Here is a 21,250-nt window from a genome sequence, read left to right as displayed (position 1 = left end):
AGGCTATGGAACCTCATCCAGAAAGAAAAGGTGTAGTAGCAGACACGATAGGGCGACTGTCTACCTCACTGAGATTACTTTCGGTCTGAAGCTGCGGCCTCCTCTGCTGCCAGTCGTCGTGGGTTCGCTCCACTGGAAATGAGCATTGGAGGTTCAGAGGGTGTTTATCTGATGCGCAACAAATACTATATCTAAACTGTGCAAGCAAGTTAGGAACCAAGGTGGAAAGTCCTGTACTGAAGGATAAAGCACTGAGGCCCCGACTTGTCATCGTCAAGGCTGACGGACTACATTATTATTACTATTAGTAGTAGTAGTAGTATTAGTATTATTATCATTCACATGTCTTGGGGTCATACGACAGTTTTCAACATTTTTATGCAGTCCTTTGCATAATTGTTGCATCCTGCAAGATCTTTCAAGCTGCATTGGTTGCGCAATGGGCAGTAAAGAGTACAAAAGGCAATATTGCATCGTATGGTCCTTCTCTCCACATTCACAGATGCTGGAGTCGGTTTTGTAGCCCATCTGGCCATAACAGCATTTGATCAACCAATTCCTATTCTCAGGTGGTTGAGTGTCTTCCATTAGTTTCCACAGTACTTCTGAGCCAAAAGAGAGGGCTTCAGATTGACGGATTCGTATGATAGTAGAAGACTAGGCATTAATTGCAGAGTCTAGATCAGGAGAACCACAGAGCTTGTTCGTTGGCTTTTGTATGTTCTTGTTAATGCATTTTTCTACTCAATTCCCGTGTTCTGTTTTCCTTGTAACCCTTTAACTAGGGTTATAACACTGGCGAATGAGGATTCGAAAGTATGCATTCATGATAATTTGCTATAACACTGGCGAACATGGATTCGATCATCAATAATACCTATAATATTTTGCGACTAATTGCGAATTGAAACCAAAACATTTAGCACTCCAGCTATGTTCCCTACCATTTGAGCTATTGACCGATAGATAAAAGAGATTTAAAATTAAACCACTTCAAGCTATGAATGAATTTGTGCATGTGCAAAAATAATAGAAATATGTCGGCAAGTTGAAATGAACATTTTGCATTTCAACTTGCTGGCATGCGTTATTCATCCACCCAAACAAAGATTTTACTCGTTATAAACCATCCTTGGTGTATGATTACTATTTCTTGTTAATTTCGGTGTTATGTGACCAGTGGTTTAAGAGTTTATCGGTTATTGAACACACAAAAATACTACTGTTTTATCTATATAGATTAAAAAAAAATTAAATTGACATACTTAAAAGTAAGCAAGCATTCTTTTTTATTTCTTCAGACTATTACATCGTTTTGGGCTACCGACATTAATGTGGGTCACATTTTGGAACGCTTTGCATGACTGGCGGCGTGTGACTTGGCCATAACAGTTGAGACATCATTGTGCAACATACTTTTTCATGGAGGCCTGTAGCATGAAACTGGCAATTTTCTTCATGATTCGAGCAACAGTTTTTTAGTGGCATAAAAGATTCCAGGAAGGCAAGAAATCTGTGAGGGATGAAAAGAGGTATGGGTGGAGTAAGGAAGTCAGAACACCAGAGTTGATTGGTCAAATAACGAATTTCATGGATAAGGACCGTCGTGTGTCTATAAAGACAATAAGAGCACAGTTTGATGTCAGTGTGGGAACTGTACACAATTATTCGCGAGAAACTGAAGATGTGGAAGATTTGCGCAAAGTTTGTTCTGATGCATCAGCCCAGAATTCCACCCTTGTCACAGACTATTTGATCAAGATGGGCATCAAGACAGTTCTCCACCTTCCTAATAGCCCAGAGCTTGCTCCCTGTGACTTTTAGTTATTCGCCAAGCTCAAGGAAAACCTTAGAGACTGTCGTTATGAGACAATTGAGGAGATGAAAAAGGCTGTGATGAGAGTCATTGACACGCTCACAAAAGAGGACCTCCATGGGGCCTTTCAGAAGTTGTTGGAACAGTACAACAACTGCATTGCAACCGGAGGAGATTACTTCGAAGGGGAGTAGAGTTTCATGTGTGTACTATCAATAAAAGTGGCCATACAAAAACGTCTGGAAACTTATCAAAGGCACATTGTATTAAAGTCAAAGGCGTCTGACATCGAGTGACCTTAACAGTGAAAAGGTAGAATTTTGCTGCTTGTTAGGTTAGTCAGGAGTATTTACGTTAAGGAGGCAGAAGTGTTGTAAGTTCATCAGAGCACATTCCATTATAAGTACTTGTAAAACAGGGATACAGCATTGTGGTAGGCGAAGAGGGTGGAGTTTGGCCAACAATATGGAACCTTAGATATAAGATTTTTAGAAATTTCCTTTTAAAAAACTCAATCATGTTCTGCATAGCTAAAAAAACAAAAAAACAAAAACAATTTTCCCCTACTAACCAAAAGAAACACCATGGATAAATATTTGAAGATTTAAAGAACTTTGACCATAAAAACTTTTGCCAAAATGCAACATTAAATAATCAGATTCAACATAAAATAATCTAAAAAAGGTTAATATGGTTTAAAACAAAACAACCAAACTAAATTCCATGAATAAATAATTGAAAATATAATCGAACGTGAAGGATAAGATCTTTTTCTTAAAATTTCTTGGATCCAACATTAAATAACACGAAAAGGGTTGATATGCCATAAAATAAAACAACCAAACCAAATATTGTTGTCATATTTGTCTAAGAGGGAGAAACTAGTGGTGGTCCACCAGCCCAGTTATATGACAACAAACTTGGTTTGGTTGTTTTATTTTACGGCATATCAACCCTTTTCGTGTTATTTAATGCCGAATCCATTTATTTTGGAAATAGTTTTTATGTTTCAAGTTATTTATATTTTCAAATATTTATTTGCAGAGTTTTGTTTGGTTGTTTTGTTTTTCGACATATCAACCCTGCTCGGGTTATTTAATGCTGAATCCAGAAATTTTGGAAAACGATTTATCCTTCAAGTTCTTAATATCTTTAATTATTTATTCATGGAATTTAGTTTGGTTGTTTTGTTTTAAGTCATATCAACCTTTTTCAGATTATTTAATGCTGAATCTGGTCATTTTGGTAAAAGATTTTATGGTCAAAGATATTTAAATCTTTAAATATTTATCCGTGGTGTTTGTTTTGGTTTGTCGGGAAAAATGGGTTGATTTTTTTTGTTATTTTTAGCTATGCAGAATATGATTGAGTTTTGTAAAGGGAAAGGGGAAAAAAACAATAATATCAATGTTTGGTACATTTTAGGTCAGGAAGCCGATATCTTCGTACAGGCTGATCTGGTAGCACCAGAAACTATCTCAGAGAGGAACAAGCACAATTATTATGTAAAAATAAAAATTAAGCTGTACTGAAAAATTTTTTTTTTTAGGGATTTTATCCCAGGCCCGCAAAATCGACAGAGATTAGACCATTCCTGTAATGACCTGGTCCCTGTTGATTTGGAGGTGGGTGTTAAGTTCTGTGCAGTTCTAGGAGGTCCATCCTCCCAGGCTGTGCTTTGAGAAAGAGTAGTTTATTGCTAATCGCCTAAGGCGTCCTCACAAGATAATGCCGAAGGGGCTGCTCTAGCACTTTTTTGCAGGTCAGCGTGCTCCCTCCTCGGGGGCGCTGACTTCTCAATCCCACTTTTTGACCCTGGTGTCTAAGTTTTTGCATGGGGTAGAGAACTCAATACCACTACCCCCCCTCAAACAGTAAACAAATGCAAAAAAAGGATGAAACTATTTTACCCATATTGTTCGTATTTGGGTCGTAGAATGCATTAACGACAGCTGGCGACTGCCACCACCTGAAAAGAAAACAAATGAGGAAAAGAATAGAAAAACAACGATAATGTATAGCAAGAAAGCGTTAATAATAAACACTTTTGCAGATATGTTGAACTTTCGTAGTAAGCGGTAACTCAAGATCTAGATTCAAGCCTATAGGTTGATGTGTTGTTTAGATAAAGCCACAGTGATAAGCCTTCAAAAGACGAAACATATGTCTGCGAATATTTATATAATCTCCCCCTCCTCTCCTTTCTCTCTCTCTCTCTCTTTCTCTCTCTTTCTGCCCTAATGTCTATTCGATATGCTTGCTTAATAAACGTTTCGATTTGTTTTAAAATTACCGTATTGCATCGTTATCGCTATCTCTGGATTTGATGTATAACTCCTGGTTGACCTCACATTAGTCATTATGTTGTTCTGTAAGTTTAATTTTGTGATAATTCCCGTGATGATGAGATTCAATATCAATAAAATTAATATCATCTTAGAAACGATCGTACACAGATTTATTGCTTAAGTTGAATTCTAAGAGCATATGAAAATGATGATTTCATAATTTTATTTACCTCATATGTGTGTGTGTGTATGTGCTAGCGCGCGTACGTATGATATATATATATATATATATATATATATATATATATATATATATATATACATACATATATACCTATATATTATTTTATTCAATTTTGGCAAAAAAAACTACCATTAGTTGCTACAATAAATCTGCTGTTTTAATCTAAAATGACTGGACAAAAATCAGACGCTGATAACGTCTTTTTAGATTGAAACAATAAATTTATTGTCGCGACTAATGGTGATTTTATTCACCTAAATTGAATAAAATAATATTTTGCTTTTTTATTGAGCACTATCAGCAACTTCGTGAAATTCAATCGTTTTTACTTTGGGGTATTTTTAAGCTTGAACAAATGTATATGTGCATTCCACTTTCTTCCAACGCGTAAACCACACCAGAATATCTTATAAAAAAACAATGTAAACTTCACTCTCTTATCAATATCGCTCCTTTTTTGGTCTGATGAAGTAGTCTCTTTGAATTAGGATGCCACTGACACATGTATGCACATATGTAACCAATAATGTTTGTATAATAAACAGACTATATATATATATATATATATATATATATATATATATAATTTTTGAGTTTGTATAACAATAAATTTCTTTTAGGTATATATTGCTTATAATATAGTCCAAATTTTTAAAATTACAAGCTCAATGAAGATATATTCCGGCTTTAGAGCATATATATTTGTAGATTACATTCTTATGATAAAGGGATAGATACAACCCACAATCATATTTTTTTAAATTTATTTTTAATTTTTAATTATAATATAGTCGAATGGCGTACACTTGTTTCGCTACAGTCCATCATGTGATCATACAGCTATACAGAAATTAACAGAGATTATAAAATATAGCCACAAAGACCTAAGACGGATCCGTAAAATGAGTAGGAAGGAAATTTAAAAATTTGAAAAACTTACTTAAAGATGATATCCAAAGAAGAACCTCCTCCCGCTCCCCCCAAAAAAGACAAAAAAAAGGGAAAGCTCTCAGGCTGCCATCTTGGAATTTTCGAAGCAAAGCTAGGAACGTGAATTCACAATTTCGCAATTTAGAATCAGATAAAATTCCACACAAAAACAAACTGGAAGAGCCTATTTATAAAGTATTTATAAGAAATTGTCAGCTAAAATAATATTCATAGTCATGTCCATGTGCGTCTAGAAACTATTAAATAGTTAAATACGAAACTATCGTTAGCTTACTCAGTAATTAGATAAAAGTATTAATGAAACGAATATTTACCTTAATAACTTTTCAAAGAGTCTCTCACATAGATATACTGTATATAATAGATATCATAATATTTTGTTATTACTTTTATACTACTACTACTACTACTACTACTAATAATAATAATAATGATAATAATAATATCTGCGAATACTAATACAAAAACAGAAGCAATAAGACCACAGGAAACCAAGAAAATCGAAATAACAGAATGTTACGAGGGGCATGCAATAAGTAATGCCCCTGACCCACTTCCCATAGCAGTAGAGCAACGAAACTTGGCACAGTTATCAGTCTTTCTCTACATAGGAACCACCCAGAGTTACGCATTTCTCCCATCGTTTGATGCAGCTCTGGAGATCGTCTTTGTAGAACACCCCAGGTTGGTCCTCCATCCACGACATGACTTCAGAAATCAAGGGTGCATCATCTGGGAAACGCTTTCCTTTTAAAAACAACTTCATGGCTGGGAAGAGGTGAAAGTCAGAGGGTGCAAGGTCAGGAGAGTAGGGAGGATGGGAGAAAATTTCATAACCACACGCCCGTGCTTCTGATCTGGTGACATGCGAGTTGTGGACCAGAGCCTTGTCCTGCAGGAGGAAGGTACCTTTGCTGATCTTGCCCCATCTCTTGATTTTGATAGCTTCCTTTAATTTCCTCAGAAGTGAAGCATAATAGGCTCCTGCAGTTTTGGTACACTTTGCCAGGAAATCTGTCATCACTACTTCGTCCTGGTCCCAGAAAACTGTGAGCATGACCTTGCCAGCAGAGGGCTGCACCCTTGCTTTCTTTGGAGGTGGTGAGTCCAAGTGCTTCCACTGCATTGACTGGGCCTTGTGTCTCTGGATCATAGTGATTGACCCAGGTTCTATCCTGTGTAATCAGTCTTTTGAAAAACTTTGACTCATCTTCTTGGCACATCTCCAAATTCATCCTCGAGCACTCGACGCGTTCTCACTTCTGGAATGGTGTGAGCAACCTGGGAATCCATAATTGTCATGAATGATAGTTTCCACAGACCCTGTACTAATCTTGACATCTTGGGCTATTTGGCGAATAGTAATGCACAGATCTTCCAAAATGGCAGCCTCAACTTGACGGACAGATGTCTCATCAATGGCAGAAGAGGTGGGTGGGCGACCAAGTCTGGGAGCTGTTTCCACAGACTTCCGGCCATGTTTGAATTCACGATGCCAGTGTTTTACAAGGTCATATGATGGGGCATTATCTCCATAAGTTTCTTTCATTTCATCAAAAGTCTCCTGTGGTGTGCGTCCTTTCAAATACAAAAACCGGATCACTGCTCGACATTCAACAGGCTCCATTTCACACCTGACTCAGTTCGAACACTTGTAAAACAGAAACCACAATTAGTTTAGAGCTGTAATTTGCCACATAACCCGTAGAGATATAAATCATTGCACATGGAAAATTTCAGCTAGATAAGACAACTGCAAGTGGGTCAGGGCATTACTTATTGCACGCCCCTCGTAAATTAACTATGCCTTCTTCCCTCCATAAAATGGTGGCGTCTACATCAGATGATGCCACACCAAGAAGTCCTGAAGGATCCAGGATAACTTAGGAGGGAGAGCACTAACCAGATATTATTTGAAAAGCACAGAGAGCACTATGGCCTTAGGGAGATTTTTTGTCACCCAAACCCCAGGGAATACCAAAGGTTGTTGCAAGCAAGAAAGAAAATGTAAGCGGCAGTTGTGATAACATGAAGTCATCTGCACTGGTTATGGAGATAAGTGGAGACTATCGAAAATCTGGGAAGACTTGTTGTCACTCAGACTCCAGGAAACATCACAGATTAATAATAATAATAATAATAATAATAATAATAATAATAACGAGGGTGAAAAAGACTGGGGAGAGAAAGCACTAACCAGACTTTTATTGGATGACTGCAATGAGGACTAGAGCGTTGGGCAGGCTTATTGCCACTCAAAATTTCCGTTAAAGTCAGTGGTTTTTGTCAATGAGAAATCAATGTTGTGATAACGCAAATTCATTCGCAAAGATTACCGAAATAGTTGGAGAGTACTGAAAATCTGGAGAGACTTGTTGTCACTTAGACTCCAGGGAGCACCACAGGTTGTTGACAGAGAGAAATCTTTGATGATGGCCTGTGTGAAAACTCCTAGTGAGTATAAATAATAACAATAGTATCTTATCCGGTTATTTTACAACTAAGAAATATACTTACTTGTCTTTGTCCACTTCTTGGCGCAATCTATTTACTTCCTCTGATGCCTTAAACTTCATTAATCGATGGACGTTCTCAAAATACTGGCCAGGCTTCACCGTTAACTTAAATAAAAGAGAAAATAAAATCATCCTTAAAACAAGAAACAATCTATTTTAATCTTTATATATATATATATATATATATATATATATATATATATATATATATATATATATATATATATATATATATATATATGATGAAAATAATGGAAATAGTATTCCGACAAAATTGAGAAAATAAAAAAGGAACAAACCGTATTATGTGTTCACCAACGTTTCGTCTTTATTTCACCCAGAGGAAGTCTCGAAATAAAGACGAAACGTTGGTGAACACATAATACGGTTTGTTCCTTTTTTATTTTCTCTCTCTCTCTATATATATATATATATAATATAAAGCTGAACGTCTGTGTGTGTCTGGTCACGAATAGGCTCCTATATGGTTGACTATTCTAGAAAACTGATCACATATAATGATAGAAGATGTATCGAGACACAGGAATGTGTATGTTTGATCTGGCATAATGATGATTAATTAAAATTGTGGGGTCTGTGTACGCGCCTGGTCCACAAAGTATGGAAATATAAAATTTTAAAATAAAAAAAAAAACGTTTACAAGTGTTTTTGATATAGATGTACATAATGATACTTTGATAAGTATGTTTCAACTTAAATAGGGATGGTATAATAAAATTGTGGGGCCTGCGTTCGCGCCTGGCCTCTATAGAATGGAAATAGGCACAAACTTTAATAAAGACTTTTCATATCTATCTGCGTAAGTATACTTTGATAATTATGTTTCAGTTTGAAGAAATATAGTATAATAAAATTATGGGGTGTTCGTTTGCGCCTGACCTCCATAGAATGGAAATATGTCACAAAATTTAACAAGGTTTTTTAATATAGATCCACAGAATATTGGGATAAGTGTTTCAGTGTGAACAGGTATGGTATAATAAATTATGGGTTTATCTATTTTATTTTTACTTTCATCATCTTTTACTTTGGTTTTGATACCCCCAAATTCAAAGCTATCTGTTTACAACCCTTCCTTTTCATAACCTATCATCTATATATATAAAAGCGAAAATGTATGTATGTATGCATGTATGTATGTGTGTTCGCTTTTTGTGTATGTCTACAAAAGACTTTTTTCGCCGTCATTCTCGGTTGGCTCGCTCCTTCTAAAAACTTTTTATATGCTGTCTAAATAATAATATCTACGACTAGGGAACTCGGGTCACAGCTTAATTTACCCGACTTTTACAAGCTATTTTCAAGATATTTTTTGATCGCCGCGTAGCGGGAAAAACAGAAACTGCTTCCAGCGCAAAACTAGGTCAAACATCACGCAACTTAACGTTCTTGCACCTTTTAATTTCGCTTTATAAACGTCAACTTAACTCACTTATCAATTCATTTATTCCCGTGGTCGAGATGGTTAGGTGGCAGGTTTTTTTCCCTATTTCCTTTTCACCTCCGCGTCAAAGACACCTTATGCATATGCAAATTGTCATGAATGATAGTTTCGACAGACCCTGTACTAATCTTGACATCTTGGGCTATTTGGCAAATAGTAATGCGCCGATCTTCCAAAATGGCAGCCTCAACTTGACAGACAGATGTCTCATCAATGGCAGAAGGAGGGCGACCAGGTCTGGGAGCTGTTTCCACAGACTTCCGGCCATGTTTGAATTCACGATACCAGCGTTTTACAAGGTCATATGATGGGGCATTATCTCCATAAGTTTCTTTCATTTCATCAAAAGTCTCCTGTGGTGTGCGTCCTTTCAAATACAAAAACCGGATCACTGCTCGACATTCAACAGGCTCCATTTCACACCTGACTCAGTTCAAACACCTGTAAAACAGAAATCACAATTAGTTCAGAGCTGTAATTTTCCACATAACCCGTAGAGATATAAATCATTGCACATGGAAAATTTCAGCTAGATTAGACAACTGCAAGTGGGTCAGGGGCATTACTTATTGCACGCCACTCGTATATATATTAGTAATGTGACAATTCCACTATTTTTCCCGATTGCGATACAATTACCAAATATCGTAAGAATCGAATTTAACATGAAAATATCAGGTTGTTGCATAAGTTCCCGCCATTTCTTAAACAAATGTTGTTTTAAAAACATGCTTTGATATTTGGCAAAGTGTTATATATCATTAGAAAGCACATATTCTGTTCTACAAGATAATGGTCATCGTTTTTTTTTTCTTTTTTTGCTCATATAATTTTTTCTCGTTTTTCAGAACCGTCGAATGGATCGTCAAGTAGATAAAAAAAAAAAACACATATTCGACACCTTTCTTTTTGCCTTTAGTCGAGATCAAAAAGCGAGTGAAGTGACCAACGATATTTGTGCCGTATATGGAGAAAACGTTATAGCTGAGAGAATTGTTTGAGATTGGTTTATCAGATTCAAACACGGTAATTTTGGCCTTAATCACGCTCATCATTCCGAAAGACCAATCAAGAGATCTTTTGAAGGAAGATGGCCATCAGACATGTAGAGAATTGGGTGAAAAGATAAAGTGTGATTTTGCGACAATTCCATGCCACCTTTAGTCAATGGGATTCACACAAAAACTTGAAGCTTGGGTCCCACACGAACTTACTTTTGCTGTTAAAATTTTTGGATTTTCTTAAATAAAAAAAAATGAATGTTATGAAAAATAGATTTTTGAATTTAGTAATCAAGTAAAAGTGACAATTTTACTAAATTAAATAATTCGAAATAAGGAAAATGATTTTTTTTTTTTTTTTTTTTTTTACAAAGGCATCACCACATTATCAAGGCCCAGAGGCCACTCAAGGATAAGAGTTAAAGAGTGTACAGTAGAAATTGGTCAATATAGTAATCATTAGTAATGAAAATTTGGTAAATTTAATAACTTATATGGAACGGCTCATCAAGAACTTATTTACTTTAGACTTGAACACAACCATATTGTAGTCAGCCGGAAAGCAGGAAAACGGAAGACAATTCCACAGGCGTGCAGTTCTAAGAAAGAAGCTTTGTTCATGGAATCTACGTTTAGGTTTAGGCACAGATAAAGAGTGGGGGTAATTATTGATAGTGTTTACAGCTAGACGAGTGTTTCTTGTGAAAGTTTGGCGAGGGGGGACCATAGATTGAAGCTCAGTCGAACACTTTCCATGAAAATAACGATACATCAGAGACAAACTCGCAACATCTCTTCTGTGAGATTTTAGTTTTAATTGAATTTTTTTTACTGTGCCTAATTTATATCAGTTTGAAACATGTTTCAAAAAATTTGTTAATGACCGTTTTGGTAAAAAAAAAAAAATATTCACTGAGTTCGGCCCACTGCTACGAACTTAGAATAGAGGCATGCGAGTGAAAAAAGACTAAAGCAAGAAACAAGGAGACAACAACCACATGAGAACCCAAAAAAGTTTAGAATATATTTTACTTACCGATTTGTAGAGTTCATCCAGTTTTGTCTTTTCGAGAATAAATTCTGGATAACCAATTTTGTCTTTCATCGTATCAACCTGAAAAGCAGGAAGCAAACGTTGATGTTTCAAATCCTAAATAAATTGCAGGTATGGTATGGATTATAGGAGGTAGCAGGTTCATTTCATGGGGGAGGGAATCAAGGAAAACATCAGTGGAAGGGATCAAAAAGACCCAACCAGAGATAGGTTAGTTTGGAAGTAAATGTCTAAAAGCTGTCCAGCATATGCCAGCATCTAAAACGGAGATGATGATGATGATGATGATGATGATGATGATGATGATGATGATGATGGAAATACTAGGTGATGAGAAATAAATGAGTTTAGAATATATTTCACTTACCGATTTGGATTATTATTATTTTAATGGAAACAGCTCCAGACGAGGCATGAAGCCACTTTATGTAAGGAGCTAAAAAAATAAAAATAAAAATACCACTTCAAGGTCAGAAACTAGCTAACAATAAGTGTTAGATGGATAGATTCCGGCCCAGAAAACAGCAATTCTTCCCCCTTCATCAGAAACATCGCTCATAGAATGTGGGGAGTAAAGGGATATATAAGCCACTGAGAACTGCTTCAAATGTAACATTCTCATGAAACTTCCTCCTTTGGACGAACTCAGTTCAACGAACCTAGGTTGAGTGCCTCTTTTGAAATAGAATTTTTTGAATAAATGGTGAATATCTAATTTAAAATTGGTTATTTGACTTTCGGTGATTAAAACTATTTATAGGGATATGTGTGCAAAACAGGAGACCACATTGGTTTGGTCACATTGAAATAATTGACGAGAGTGCTTGCGTGATTAGATAGCAGGATCTGTTGGCAAAGGAAGGACAATCAAAACATGAGAGATGGTAAGGATGGAATTGAGACAAAAAGGGGTAAATAAAGACCTGGCCAGAGATAGGTTAGTTTGAAAGTCAATTTCTCAAAACTGTCCAACACATGTAAACCCATAGGTAAACTTGATGATGATAATGATGACGATGACGATGACGATGACGATGATGATGATGATGATGATGATGATGATGATGATGATGATGGAATGGATGAGAATGCTTATATTAGTGGATGCAGAAGATTTGATGCAGCAGGATCAATTGACAGAGGAAGGTCAAGGAAGCCATAGGAAGCAAGTTATAGAGATAAGTTTGAGTCTTGGCCAGAGATAGGTTAGTTTGGAAGTCAATTTCTAAAAGCTGTCCAACACATGCCAGCATGTAAGACAAATGTATTCCAAAGATTATGATGATGATGATGATGATGATGATGATGACGACAACGATCATGATGATATTGGTGATAACGACAATGATGATGATGAAACGATGGTAACGATGGTGACAATAATGATGAAAGCGATCATGATCATGTTGATGATGACGATGAAAACAATAATGATGATGATGTCGTTGCTGCTGTTGATGATAGTAAAACAATGATGATGATGATGATGATGATGAAAACGATAATGATGATGATTTTGCTGCTGCTGTTGATGATAGCAAAACAATGATGATGGTGATGATGATGATGATGATGATGATGATGCTGCGGAAACAAATACAAAAGAAAAAAGGATGACACTTTAAGTCAAAGGGAGGGGATGAACTTATAGCAGAAAAAAAAAACTTTCATGTAATGCCCGAACACAATGTCTATTTCAGATACGCCATTGAAGTGTCGTGGCTTTAAAAGACTGGAAAGAAATAAGACAACAAAAAGGTAGAGTTTTCAAAGGTATGTAGTTACAGAATGTCAATGAAACTACGTGCCTCCTTGGTGTGGTTGGTCCCGGGAGATTCAGCCTCCAGGCCAAGCTAATTACCATAATACTTACTGTAACATAGCACTATGAGCGCATGGGAATATATGAGCAGGAGTTGTAGGATAGCTGGCTTTCAAAAATATTAACAACAGTAGCCGAATAGCGCATGCGAATTAGGACGTGTGCACTGGCTTATATCATAAGAAAAAAAGGCAGCATGTGGTCAGGGAGAAGCAAAGTGCATGCCAGAGAAGACGGACGTGTAAAGTCAAAGACGAGAAATGGCCGTCTAATGTTAACATGAGGTTTGAGGAGAGAAATAAAAACGCGTCAGGTGAGACAGACGTGTGGCCCTGCAATAGCAGCGAGAGACTCTTTTTAAAGCTGGTGTCGAGACAGTGGGGTTTTGTTAATCTCATGGCAGACGAAATGTTACCTGTTACCATATAGTGACGCAATAGGATAGATCATTGTAACATTTAGTTGGTTTACGATGTCTACTTTGAGATCCCCCTTTTATTTAATAGAGGGGGAGTTTAAAACAATGTTCGAATTACTATATCGATTGATATGGCGACTCTATCTGTTACCACCATTATTACTATTCATTACGCTTGGGAGAGTCCATGCAGTGACATAATATGTACGATAACCGTAAAAGAGAAATAGAATATTTTCTTTACAATCACACCGTCATGAAAAATATAATAGCGTACATGTTCACCTTTCACCGTCCAGTTGTTTTAAAACAGTTCCTGTGCACATGGCTCCATGCAGCATTTCCGGTAAAAAATTAACAAATACGAAAAATGTTTATAATATTTTTAACCCAATCAAAAAGGTTGAGCTGAGTGAGCCTCTGAACTTGTTGCCAAGATTATGAAGCGTGACAAAATCCGAACATGAAACCAGTCAGAGTCTTTAATTACTTGCCTCCATACGAGGGCAGAGTTAGACACAAGCTCGTTTTTTTTTGGGGGGGGGGTGCAGCTCACCATAAAAAGTTCATACGAGCAACTATGTATATCTTTCACTTCCAGCTCCCAACTTTTCTGTGTAAAATAATAAAATCTTCAGAAATTGGAAAAAGAACAAATTATAATGTAGTCAGTCGTTCTCCATTATAATTACAGTGATTGTAGGCGATGCAGCATAAACACATTGACACACCGGTTCCCGTCAGATCACCAAAGTGAAGCAACGTTCAGCCGGGTCAGTACTAAAATGGGTGACCATTTAGGAATACCAGGTCCTGTATGTGCTCTCTGCTTATCTCAGCATTGTTTCCAGTCATCTAACACTTCTCCTTGCCACTGAACCCAAGCAGTACCGATTTCGAAGAGGTGTGGTTGAAGATTGTGCAACTCTTGCCTCACAATTACTTACGCAGTTACTCTTAAAGGGGGTATCCATTGTCTCTTGAAACTGCACGAAGGCAATTGTAGGTGCGAGTCGACAGTTTATCAGATTCCAGCAGTTAATCAACCGACGACATTGTAGTTTCGAATGAAAATACCTTCTATGCGTTGGAAAAGGAATTAAATCGCTAAACAGTCTTTATAAAGTGCAACAATCTACGAAGCTAAATGCACCATATCGTTGGCAATTTAAAGAAAAAACGAAATTCGTCTGCCCTGGGCCGTGTACGGGCTACAACTTCCCGCCAATGTCAAGTAAATCATAAGAAGAAAAGAAGTCCAGTGGTATGCCAGAGGTTCAAATTGACCGCGCCGTAGAATCCAGTGTTACACCTGTCTATTTACGTCAAAGAAAAGTAGTATGTAATGCAATTAGGAAATGCTACAAAATAACGAAAAAAAAAAAAATAATAATAAATAAAAATAAATAATAAAGTTTACTTTTTCTCTGGCAAAAATCTTTGTTTCATAATCCATCCATGTGTTTTCCGTCAGGAGCTCCGTAAATGCATTCCGGATATTTAAAATCATTTCCAGGGCCTAAGAAAAGGAAGAAACAGAAAAAGAAGAGTTGCAATGTTATATATATATATATATATATATATATATATATATATATATATATGTGTGTGTGTGTGTGTGTGGCCATCCACATACAGTAATATTTCGATGTATCACAACCCATCAGTGCGGCTAGACTAGCACCTTTCCCTAGCCGGGAATTGAACCTACAACTACCGCATTGATAGTTAGCAGTTCTACCCGTCGGCCCATGGGATCGGTGCTTGCGAATGACCTCAACAAATGTCCATTTAAATAAACACTCGCCCACCGCTTTTACAGTGCCCGAGAAAAATAATCTATAAATATATATAACGCATCAACTTATATGTATATGTTTTAATATTAAACTAACGGAGGGGAGAGCGTTGCCTGGTTGTAACATCCGTTAAAAAAATAACTGTGACAACGGGAGCGGCGAGGGATGCGGAGTTGCCATTTCATAAAAAAATGTGACGAGGGCGTGGGGGGCGAGGTTGCCCGGTCGTAAAAAAATTACATGCTCTGTGCGAACTCATATAACTTAAGTTTGTAAGCAAATGCATTATCGATGGAACCACGAGAACAAAGATGTTATAACTTTGCAAGGAACGTAACGACGGCTCGTGCGCGTGCAGTTTACAAATCGCGTCGAAAGAAAATTTTTTATCTGACCCGCTCCCCTTCAAACAAAACGACATTTCTACATTGACGATTTTTTTTTCTAAGTTTTCGATATTATATGTCCGAGAGATCGACCGTTCTAACGATGCCACGTTCATGGCGCTTCGATGCGGATGACAAAAGTTTTAGCGGAAATACAAACACACACGCAGACGACAGATTTATATAATAGACAATTTTACATATAAAAAAATTTCACGTGCAGGCACCTCTTTGTGGGTATCCGTAGTCTGTCAAAGACTGAAGGAGCCCTTAATATATATATATATATATATATATATATATATATATATATATATATATATATATATACTCGGGTTTTTTTATATTCAAAAGTAATGGACTAATGAATTCAACAAGGTTGTTAGATAGTGCTCAATAAAAAGAGCTGATAATACTTGTTTATTGTTATATAAACATGCTCACATCCCGCTGCTACAAATAGCCACTTGTTTCAATCAAACAACAGATATCATCAGGCAGCGACTTGACTATTCAAAAGTTCAATGAATAACCTTATAAGATTATTCATTGAACATTTGAATAGTCAAGTCGCTGCCTGATGATATCTGTTGTTTGATTGAAACAAGTGGCTATTTGTAGCAGCGGGATGTGAGCATATTTATATAACAATAAACAAGTATATATATATATATATATATATATATATATATATATAGTAGAGGAAGGTGGTTTGCTTGAAGCATTGTTGGTAAATAGATATGAAATAGTATAAGTAGGCTATAGCCGTGCAGGGAACCCGCTGTTGTATTGACGTGACGGATGAACAAAAATGGACAAACGAAAGAAGGTCTTATTTGTTTTGTTATTTTATTTGACTTCATATATTAATGTATTTTTCAAGATAATAACAATACACAATCAGTAAATTTGAACTAACTGTTTACTATATATATATATATATATATATATATATATATATGTATATGTATAATTTTTTTTAAAGATGAAGTTTGACCTGCATCACCTTCATTTCAGAATTGACATTCTTGATATTTTCCAAACGCTTCTTTGCATCGATTTTCGTATTGCGTGGTTTTCATTTGACAACAAATTTCAAAAACAAGGTATTCGTGTGGGAACCTGAACTTTTTTCAGAAACACGTGTACGTTTTGTTTACTTTTCTTAAAGGTTGTCCATAAAGACATCAAGCCGATTTTTTTCTTGGGGGGGGGGTCGCTCCAGACAAGACATAAAGCCTAAGTAACTAAAACATACGACTTCAAGATAAAATAAAAACAAACAAACTAGCTAACTATAGATGTTATATTGATAGATTCCGACCCAGAAAACAGTAATTTTTACCCTTTTGTCAGAAACATCGCCTATGGAATGTGAAGAGTAGAGAACAAAATAATTAAAAAAAAAAAAAAAACGAGAGAAAGTTTATTCGGAAATAAAGTTCGAAGTTGGAAACTCAAATATTATATGTTGATTCATGTTTCCTAAAAAAGAAAAACACATTAATTGAAAGTCATCCTCTCCTTTCGATTGTCTAGCCTTAATTTAAATCTACGTCATTTCGGGTTTGGCGGTGGTCGTAACAGCAAAGACGTAACTTTCTTTCCCATTCTTTTTCTCCTTCGCGATACGGGTTCGAGCCTGCTTTCCTACTACCACTTTTTTTTTTTTGTTGCTCAACACATTAATTGTCCCACCCAGTCAATACTTAACTCTCCCTCCCAACCAATGTTCAGCCTAACTCACCGCATCTTTGCTTTCTTTTCTGAAACTTTTCTGCACAAACATCGCACTGACAGCCATTCCCATATTTTCGTTGACAAAAGCGATACATTTTTCCCATCGCGGTTTTTCTTGTGTAACACCCTGAAAATATAAATTAAAAAAAAATATTACTTTATTTATTTGTATAAAATTAATTCAGTCACATTTGGCATTATAGTATCGAGACAGTATTGTCATTTGTTTGCTATGGAACGTTGCGAAAATAACACTCAAGATGAGAACAGTTGTCTGAATGACATGAACTAGCGGGACCTATGGAAATTCCACAGGGGACTCATTCGTATGTAATATAGTAATATTGCCATTCTGTAGATGTTCAGTGTAAATAGAGACGCTCTGATATTATTGTACCTATTTACAATGCCTCCCCACAGGACAGAGTTAGACACCAGGGTCGTTTTATTGTAGCTCTTTTGTTAAAACTGCAAAAGTACTTAACTAAGCTGGCGTAGTTCGGTCGTAAAACATGCTTAGATATGATATTTTAATTCTTGCAGATTTCGTATATAGTATTATACGGCATGATCACATTGACACACCGGTTCCCGCCAGATCACCGAAGTTAAGCAACATTGAGCCTGGCTAGTACCAGATGGGTGACAATTTGGGAATTCTAGGCGCTGTATGTGCTTTTCCGCTTATCTCGGCATTGTTTCCACTTGCCACTTGTCAACTTAGGAGAGGTGTGGTTGGAGATTGCGCAACTCTTGCCACACAAAAAAATTCACGCGTAGGCACCCTTACCGTGGGTATCCATAATCTGTCAAGACTGAAGGAAGCCTACTTCATGTATTATTATAGAATTAATGTTCTATTGATTTTTATATATCATAAAGTTGCGATTTAAAAAAAACATATATCCATATGACTTAGATGCATCAGCTTGAATCGAAACCAAAACTTATGAAAACACACACACACACACACACACACACATATATATATATATATAATTTGAGAGGGAGGGGGGCGATTATGATAAACAATTAATTATTACCACAATTAGATTCCGTAGCATCAGTAATTGTTGAAGAGAAAACGTCACATGCCAAAAAGTATTTATAACTGATGTAAGCTGTTCGTTTTGAGTACGGAAAAATATCTTCATTTTAAAAAGTTAACTTATGAACAATGTTTAATTATTTGTTTATTAACATTGGAATGGCGTTCAACCATATATCAAACTATCTCTCTTTCTCATGATATTTATTAGTATTAGCACTTATACTTGTCTTCGGGGTATGCAATCGAGAAGTTGGCCCTAGTAATGCATATTCGTAAAGATATCGAACTATATTCAAACAAATCATAATATTTACCAGGACTAGGACCTATATTTGAGTTTTGGAGATATACCACCAAAAAGTTGCTTATATTCCCACCAATGTTATTAGTGTAGTCATCTTGGTTTATGTTATGGGGTTAAATGGTAATAAAACAAAAGGGACACAGGATTTCACATAAATTCACATAAATTACAGGCAAAGACAGGTTGAAAATACCATTCCTCAACTGCGGGCGTTTGCCCACGACCGGCTTTGCACCGGTCTCGATCCCGGAAGTGACGCCATGAGATAGTCCATTAATCCGATGGAGGGGCATCTCCAACAGTTAAGTTATTTTTCAATTGTTTCACCATTAAAATGATGATTTAAACTTAGGTTTGATAAACCAATGCAAATATTATTCCAGACTCGTTTAGGGTAAGATCAATGTGTAATATCTCAACATCTTGGAAATATTTTAAGGGGGATGCCCCCCAGAGTAAATGTAGTATTGTCGTAACTGCAGTGATCCTAACAAAGAGTAAGGTAGACAACTATATTATAGTAGACAGAAGATGACCAACGACACCCATTTCTCTATTACTTTTCTTGGCCTTGTGCTTAAATTGTTTATGGTTTTGATTTCAGTAACTGTCTAAAATTTAAGGCTTAAGTTTATGAGATTTCAAAGGAAATTAAAATCCAGGGATTCTTGCTTAATTAGTGTCTGATAACTATGGATCAAATTCAATGCAAATCTGAAATATTTGAATTATCAAATGGTAGGTTGTGCCTATATTATGCCACCTAAAAAAACTTTAAAATACTAAAAAAAAAAAATGAAAGTTGTGGAATATTTATTAATTGGTATTTAATCTCTAATTAATGTATTTTATTTGGGTTTTTCGGACTATTGTTCTCATTTTGAGTGTTATTCGCACAATAATACAAATAATAGAAATTATCAATCCTCATCTCGCAAATTGAGGAACATAATTTCTAATTAATTATTATTTTTTAAATCTTTTAAATTAAAAAAAAATAGTTGCTAACCCAATGTTTGAATTTATTTCCACATTTTAAAAAGAAAATTATTTGGTACAAATAAATTTCAGTTTGATTAAACAAATAAAAATCAGTCATTTTTGAAGTGTGGATTTGATTTTAAGTCAGTGTAAGAAGAAAAGAAAAAAGACAAAAAGACAAAAAGCAAAAGAAGAATAGAAGCAAAAAAGAAAAGGAGAAAAAAAGAAGAAAAAACAAATAAGAGACAAGAAGGAAAGAGAGAAGAAGGAAAGAGAGAAGAAGCAAAACCGAAGAGAAGAAAAAAGAAAAGAAGGAAAAAAGAGACGAAGCTTAGAAAAAGAAAACAAGCAAAAAAGGGGGGGGGACAATTAAGAGAAAAGAAGAAAAGAGAGAAGAAGCAAAAAAAAAAAAAAAACTAGAAAAGAAGCAAAAAGAAAAGAAGTTAAAAAAACAGAAAAAGCAAAAAAAATAAAACAAGCAAAACGGGAAAAACAACAAATTGAAGAAAAAAAGAAAAAAAAAGAGAAGAAGCAAAAAAGAAAAGAAGGAAAACCGAGAAGGTAAAATACAGAAAAAGCAACAAAAAAAAAAAGCAAGCAAAAAGAGAGAACAAGCAAAAAAAAAGAAAAAAAAAAACACAAATAAGATAGAAGAAGCAAAAAAGAGAAAGAAAAAGTAGCAAAAAAGGAAAAGCTAAAAAACAGAAAAGACAAAAAAAAAGAAGCAAAAAGGAGAAAAAAGGAGAGAGAGAGAGAGAGAGAGAGAGAGAGAGAGTAAAATCGAAGAATTACCTCCAGAACTTTTTTGTATTCGTGCTGTAAAGATATGAACTTTTCTGTGAGATGTTGTATCATTTCATGGATGAGCATCCATACCGCATAGTTAGCAATCGTTCTGTAGAAGAGAAGACGAATTAAAATATTTAGTTTAAATAAAAAGAAATCAATTGAAGCAATTCTTCATCCATTTTTTTTTATAAATCTACATTAAATTTTCATTATTCTCATAAAAACACAAATTCTACACCCATTTTATCGAATGTTATTCTGACAACGTTTTGACCAATGTCGCCACCGGAAATGTTGCTATTAAATAGAACCTTTAATTTAATCCACAAAGATAGCATGTCCTCGTTCCGTCAGCCATGACCGGATATATGTCTTAAGTAATATGCGATTCTATTCGTAGTATCTTTCGCACTGTCAGACGTACGAAAGTTTCTGTCGAACCCAGGAATCTGTACGGAATTTCGAAAGGAACCTTTTATTTAATCCAGGGAGGTAGATTGTTCTCGTTTCTCTTAGGCCACGTAGAAGTTTTAACCAATTCGCAAGTGTGTTCTTAGTATTGCCCGCATTGAGGATGAAACCTCCAACCTTCAAAAGAATATCTTCATTGTGGAAGATGCTAAG

At 35.7% G+C, this 21,250-nt stretch overlaps 1 protein-coding gene across 1 annotated transcript in view; it reads right to left on the bottom strand.

The window, feature by feature from the left end:
• LOC145261201 (neprilysin-1-like) overlaps positions 1–21,250 on the bottom strand; it is a 268,434-nt gene that overhangs the window by 55,801 nt on the left and 191,383 nt on the right. Inside the window, exons 10-15 of the mRNA XM_080119541.1 lie at positions 20,630–20,732; positions 17,509–17,628; positions 14,997–15,095; positions 11,319–11,396; positions 7,817–7,920; positions 3,727–3,785 (exon numbers count right to left, since the gene is read on the bottom strand). Coding sequence (XP_079975667.1) covers positions 3,727–3,785; positions 7,817–7,920; positions 11,319–11,396; positions 14,997–15,095; positions 17,509–17,628; positions 20,630–20,732 — 563 coding nt within the window. The remainder of the gene's footprint in view (positions 1–3,726; positions 3,786–7,816; positions 7,921–11,318; positions 11,397–14,996; positions 15,096–17,508; positions 17,629–20,629; positions 20,733–21,250) is intronic.

Source organism: Euprymna scolopes, chromosome 37, assembly GCF_053919585.1.
Source record: "Euprymna scolopes isolate OS-2025 chromosome 37, ASM5391958v1, whole genome shotgun sequence".
In the NCBI taxonomy this organism is placed as follows: Eukaryota; Metazoa; Mollusca; class Cephalopoda; order Sepiida; family Sepiolidae; genus Euprymna; species Euprymna scolopes.
This window is presented reverse-complemented; position numbering and strand designations above follow the sequence as displayed.